This window comes from Uranotaenia lowii, chromosome 3 (assembly GCF_029784155.1).
Source record: "Uranotaenia lowii strain MFRU-FL chromosome 3, ASM2978415v1, whole genome shotgun sequence".
NCBI lineage: Eukaryota > Metazoa > Arthropoda > Insecta > Diptera > Culicidae > Uranotaenia > Uranotaenia lowii.
In genome coordinates this window covers 17,608,301-17,614,808 of record NC_073693.1, presented here as the reverse complement: position 1 = coordinate 17,614,808, position 6,508 = coordinate 17,608,301, and the positions used below count along the sequence as shown (strand labels likewise).

Genomic DNA, 6,508 nt, shown 5'->3' with positions numbered 1-6,508 from the left:
GGTAGTCGGATCAGCATCACCATTACCCGAGGGGGAAGGTTGGTAACTTACTTTCGTACCCGTCATGACGCGATCCCCCCAAAGTGTGGCAGCTCCGTGATTGAATGAATAGACATAAATCGGAATAAAAAAAAAAAGTAAGCAGACAATTTGAGATTTGTTGTTTTTCCCCCTGAACTCATGTGTTCGCCCATTGATTGTTATTGCTCGGTAGGTTTCCACCAAAATCCAATTGAAGAAAAGAGAGGGTTTTTTTAGCGCGCGATCGGCATGGGAAGGCCTCTGTCTGTGCTATTGCTATTACTGAGCTGTGGGCTTCAGAAGGTTCCAAGTTGCGCTGGTTCAGACCCAATCCGTCAGTCGGTTTCAAGCCGTCGCCGTTCATAGTCACAAGACACAGACAAGAGCTTCGTTGTTAGCTACTAGTTCACCAAACCATCCGATGTGAGAAAATTTTTTAGTGATTCAAATTTTGAGGCTTTAGGGGAAAAAAAAAAAATCGAATCCGGTGCATTGAAAGTGCAAGTGATCTGTTCCGATAGAAAAACTCGCACAGCTCCGATCAGGTGGGGGAGGGCAATAAACTGCTCTAACGCTTCTCAATGAGCTGCAGCAGTCCAACGAACTCCGGAATCGCTTTTGAACAAGTAAATCGTGGAAAGATAGAAACCGAAAAAAAACCTCTCGAACAAGTGTTTTGCATTCATCAAAGGGAAACATTAAACCCACGCCATACCTGCTACCGTTTTATAATCGGAGATTTGAAAAATAACGAAAAAAAATACCTTAACCGGAGCTTAACAAGTGATTCAATAGGAAAAATTAACTCCAAATCGGATCGTGATCGGATTAGAAGAAACAAAATATAAGCGCCAGAGCATAGCTTAATTCGATTGAAAGTCAAACAACAGTACAAGAGTAAAAAAAAACTCCCGGGAAGAAAGTGAATTTTATGACCAGCAATGTTTTGTTTTGTTTTGTTTTAAACAAGTATTGATAGGTTTCCCCCCTCTTCTACTTTTCTTATTTTTTTCTTACTTTTGGTGAATGGGATGTATTGGGTGTCGATTGTTTTTTTTTTTTCTTTCTTAGTTTTGTGTAGCCAGCGTTAACGAACCGGAAAGCATCGAAAGATCGATTTTTGCATTCGAGTCGCGACGCCGGATTTGGACACCTTTCCAAATTAAGTCAACACAGTTTTAAAATGCGGTAAGTAAATTGAGAGGAAACCAGCTGTAGCCAGAGTAAAGAAAGATGTCAAATTTCTTTCTATTTTTAGTTTTTGGTTGTTCAGTTTTATTGCCGCTTTATGTAAACACTATTGTTTTTGGACTAAGCCCGTTTGAGCTAATAGACCTGTTAACCGGAAATAATCTCCCGTTTAGTTCGGGATTATTTTAAAACCAGTCGATTTTAATTTTGGGCACTTTAATGAGGTTCAATGAACAACTTGAAATTACGCAACGATGTTTTATGTAAAATGCTTAATGCATTCAATTTTTGAATGCGGTTACGGAATTACGGTTCGAAAGATTTAAATTCATCATTCTGACTAATTTTTATGATTTTATACTGAAAACAACTTCTTTATTTCATAACTTTTTCTTCCAATGATCGCACAGTGGTTCAAATCCCCCAAAAACTGGAAAAAACCATCTTTCAAGTCAGGGACAACCAATTTTTTTATGTTGAAATAGAATCTCCAATATTCAAGGTACGTTATGATGTAATTTGATATTTTCTAGGACCTTCTATACACCTTACATGGAACAAACATGAGCGACAACTTAAACACAAGAATTAAAACTAAAATTTTTCATTCTCAACCTAAAACAACTAAAAAATCTTTAAAAATGTATAAATGTCTATACCGAAGAGATATATTATAATCTATTTTCATAGTTTGGAGATTGAAAACGTCCTCAATATCATGAACTTATAAAGATTCGCTTAATTTAGAACCCAAAATTTGATGATGAAATTTTTTTTTGTTTTGCCGGAGTAAAAATATAGCTTGCGCTGCCGATCGGCGTGGTAAATTTTATACCGTTGGATAGGTGAAAACCTAATCAAGAACATATCTTGAAATCAGCTGCAAGTTGATGAATTTTGGAGCCCATACCTACTAAATTTTAAATAAAATATTCATAAATAATTGAAAAATATTCAATTTTCCAGTATAAGGCTAAAACCCGTTTTGGTAATTATAGAAAAAATAGCAAACTTTGGTAAAAAAAATTCGATTTTTTATTTTTTTCAACTTTCCAGTTATAATCTTTGACAAAAAGATGTTTATTATTTTTTTCAAACTTTGTTTTTGTTTTGAACCACTGTGCATCGTGGAAGTCCCACGGTAGATTTATTGGCCCCATAGGAATTTTTCCATCTCAACTTCGTGTACAGTACACGAGGAAACAAGTTTAGTACATTTTTGTCCAGGCTCCTTTCTCTAAAAAAAGAGATTGGTTAGCTCGGAATGTATTGATTTTTAAGTGAAATTTTATAAAATTCAGAAGCTGTCAGAAATTATAAGTAACTAGCTGATTCTATCCGAACTCCGTTTCGCTTTCAACTTTCAATATGTCATGAGTAGCTTGGTGCATAATAACGTAACGTAAACAATTAATATGGATGATCCTTTTTACCGACCCTGACCCAAAACATGACTCTTTGAATCAATTAACCGTCCCTTCAAATTATCATCTCAATCTAATGTACAATAATGTCAATATGGCTTAAACAGTAAACAGGTCATATGGACTTTACTGTGTTTACCCCCTTCGCCCCGTAAAAAAAATATATACCTTAAATCAATCGCCCGTCCCTGAAAATTGTCGTGCTCAAATTTTCATCAATATCGTTAAAACAGTATTTTTTTTATATGGACGACCCTGACCCCAAATTTGATACTTGAAATAATTGCTCATCCTTGAAAATCCCCGCGTTCAAATTCTCATTCTCATCCAATGCATTATAACGTCAATAAACTGTAAAAACACTCAACAGTTTAAATGGACGACCCCTTTTGCCGACCCCTGACACAAAATTGCCCGTCCCTTAAAACATCATGTGCAAGTTTTCTATCTCAGTCCGATTAATAATATCGTCAATATCCCTTAACCAGTTTTTGGGTTGTATGGACGCTATAGAGGACAAACAAACAAACCTACAGAGGTTGCTTTGAATAATATAGATTAAAAAATACAATTAAAAATGTATAAAATCAAACTTACAATGTTTTTTATAGCTATATTTAAATAAAAAAAAATTTAAAAATGATGAGGCCGTTATTTTAAAATTTATATTTTAAAACTCTAGATCTAGGATTAATTGGATAATAATTGCATATATCAAAATCAAAATTGGTACACAATTGAGAATCATTTGTAATTTCAAAACGTGGATGTCACATTTAAAAACAATGGAAAATACAACAAAACGAAAAATTATTTTCACCGATTTTCATAAAATCTTTGTAACAAGCAAGTTTTGACCAAAAATATGATTGAGATCCTTAGATTTCACAGAATTTTGAGTAAATTTTCATCACAGAATCTGTGACACAGATTACAGAATTTTGAAAATATTCACAGATTTAAAATTTTTTTTAGATTGTTGAACGTATTTCTGAAATTCTTATCCTTTATGTCAACATTAATTTTGGATTTCTTATTTTGTTTTGGAAAGTCATGATAAGATTTAATTTTTTTTATTAATTTTTCTCAAGTAAAATGAAAAAAAAAATTCCAATTTCGCATGACTTTTTAATGAAATTTTTATCACAGAAACCGTCACAGAGTATCTAGGAAAAATCACAGAAAGACAGAATTTATTTTGCCAGCCTCCATTTACCCGAAAGTATTTACTCAGAATCAGGCCCGTGTGAAGGGCCAGGGGGTGGCAGGAGTGGATTGGCTCTCGGAATCCAAATTTTGCAAGAAAAAATAACATTTTGGCATTGTTATTATTTCTTGCTAAATTGCTAAATGCTCGATAAAAAAGGAAATCGATTTCTAAAACTATTTTTTACTCGTGACCTCACACAAACTCGAAAAACATAATACATTTTACTGGAACGATAGAAAATAAATGAGCATGAAAGTTTCAAATCAATGATATTTGCGATTGTGTTTAATAAATTATTCAAAATGATGATCGTTATTCTGAACTAAAATATGTACGTAAAGTATGTACAAATGCGTATTAAAATTTCTAATAATATCAGAATTTAAAGCTTTGGACATAAGAATCAGTGCACAAAAATAAAATACAGAAAATTTAACACCAGATTCAAAAAATGAAATTTTATCACGATGCGAATTTTCTATAAGGAAGAATATATCCATTTTGAACTCGAGTGAATTTATTAAAAACACAAAGATGATGATTGAATTCAATTTTATAAAAAGCAGAAAGTATTTAATGTTGTTTCAAGAGTACCAGTGATCAAAGTTAGAAATAAAAATGTTTTTTATATTCAAATTTTTCCGTTTATCAAAGGCTAAACAAGTTCATGTTTGAATAAATTCGCAATAATAGCTATATAAATGTTTTTTTTTTTAAATACAACATGCTCATCATCTCTGAAAAACAAAAGGTTGGGAAATGGCCGATTTCTTGTATAACCAAATACGAATCTAATAAAAATGTAAGATTCCGAGTTTCGTTGTAAATATTGAAAACACAAAGCAAATATAAACTAGTCAACATTGAGAATTATAATGAAGCTTTAAAGTTGCTACAACGAATCATTTTTCGAAATTTTTATAGATAAATAAAAATAAAACATGAGAAATTTAAAAAATATTATAAGATAATGAAAATAAGTGAAAAGTTTATAAATTTTTAAGCGCAGAGTTTCTCATTTCAAGCTCTGAAATATTTGTTACTGGAAAGGACAAAAGCAAGGAAATAAGATATTCTTATTAAAAAAATTGATTTCTAGGCTTCCAAGATGAACACACAAATTTAGACTTGAAAAACAAAAAACGAATTTGTTGAATTTTTTTCAAATTTTTTTTATTAGTTTGGCAAAAAATCGCTAAATTTATTTATAAAAAATACTAAAAAAATGTTTTTGCTTCGATTATAGTCGTTTTACAATCTTTATGGCATTCGTGACTTTATAGCAACGTTGCAGTTGGCGGACAGTTGGTGAAGAAAATTATCTGGTACAACTGTGTTCGATGTTTACTCTTGGGCTCGAACTTACGGACATCGGCTCAGGAGCAAGGTTGCTGAAATCGCAAGAAAATCTGTATTGTCACATAGTTTTGAGCAAAATTTCGTCACAGAATCACAGAATTTTTAAAATTTTAACCGAATTCACAGATTTTTTTTAAATTTTGTACATATTTCAACATTATAAGTTTTTCTGTCACTTTCGACATTTTGTTTCTGACTCTAGTAAAAAAAAAACAAGTTCATGATAAGTTTTTTCTATGAAAATTGTATTAATTTGTTGATGTTTCACATGATTCCCAAAAGAACTTCATAAAAATAGCGTCACAGAAATATAAGTTCAAATCACAGAATTTTGGATTCTATTTGTCAAAAATACAGATTCATTTTTGACAACTTTTCTCAGGAGACCACTGACTTGGCAACTGAGCTAAATAACAAGCCCGAGATTTCAAGATTATAAATATGAAAATTGGTTCCATGAGTAACAAATTGATGACATGTGATGGAAATCTGGGCTATTTTTAAACCTGATGATATTCCAGCATTTGATTTCAGAATTGTTGACAAAAAATCCAGGCATATCCTGGAAAATTTGGTCAAAACCCCGAAATATTGAAAAAAAAAATTCCTCCAATTTTATCAGCAGAATCCTATTATAGACTTTCAAAAAACCCTTAATGATTATTTTTATGAATTTTGCTCTAAACGTTTTGGACTCAAAAAAAAACTTTACAGAACAATTTGTTTTTTTAATTTCATTTGAGAATGAGAATGAAAATAAATCCGGGCAAAATCCGGGCTTTCTCAATAAAATTCGGGCAACCAGGCTAGACCGGACTTTTCCCAAATATTATATTAAATATTCGGTCAAACCCGGATAAAATCGGTAAATCTGGCAACTCTGGCATTTAGTACATGGATTCTCTTCTGGATCTTCAATCTTTCTAACATGGTGTGACTTTTTAACAATTTTTATGCGTTGGCAGATATCGGGTCAAGAAAATTCAAAATCCATATCAAGCAGAAATGAATACTTTGCATGATGTTTAATTGAAAGTGTTGAACTTATTAAAATAAGCAGAATTTTTATAATTTATTCGGCAAATAAAAACTTTTAAAATACCAAAGTAAAGGGGAATAAATTTTCCTGAAATTATCAAGCTTTTCCAAGGCATTTCTCCAGATTTAGTTAATCCTTTCCAAAATTCAGAAGTAGGTATATGGTTAAATTCAACTGAAATAAATGAATCCAAAATTTTAATTCTTCAAAATCATGCACCTGATAACTGATTACATATGTCGTTCCAAATATAGAATTTTCAAA

The 6,508-nt window shown here is 31.7% G+C and overlaps 1 protein-coding gene across 1 annotated transcript in view; it reads left to right on the top strand.

Annotated features, from left to right (window-relative positions):
• The first annotated feature begins 292 nt into the window (after nt 1-292).
• The window catches only part of LOC129757607 (uncharacterized), a 53,119-nt gene continuing 46,903 nt past the window's right edge, over nt 293-6,508 (top strand). The window contains exons 1-2 of the mRNA XM_055754882.1: nt 293-444; nt 1,093-1,209. Of these exons, the coding sequence (XP_055610857.1) occupies nt 1,205-1,209 (5 nt within the window). The 5' untranslated portion in view covers nt 293-444; nt 1,093-1,204. The remainder of the gene's footprint in view (nt 445-1,092; nt 1,210-6,508) is intronic.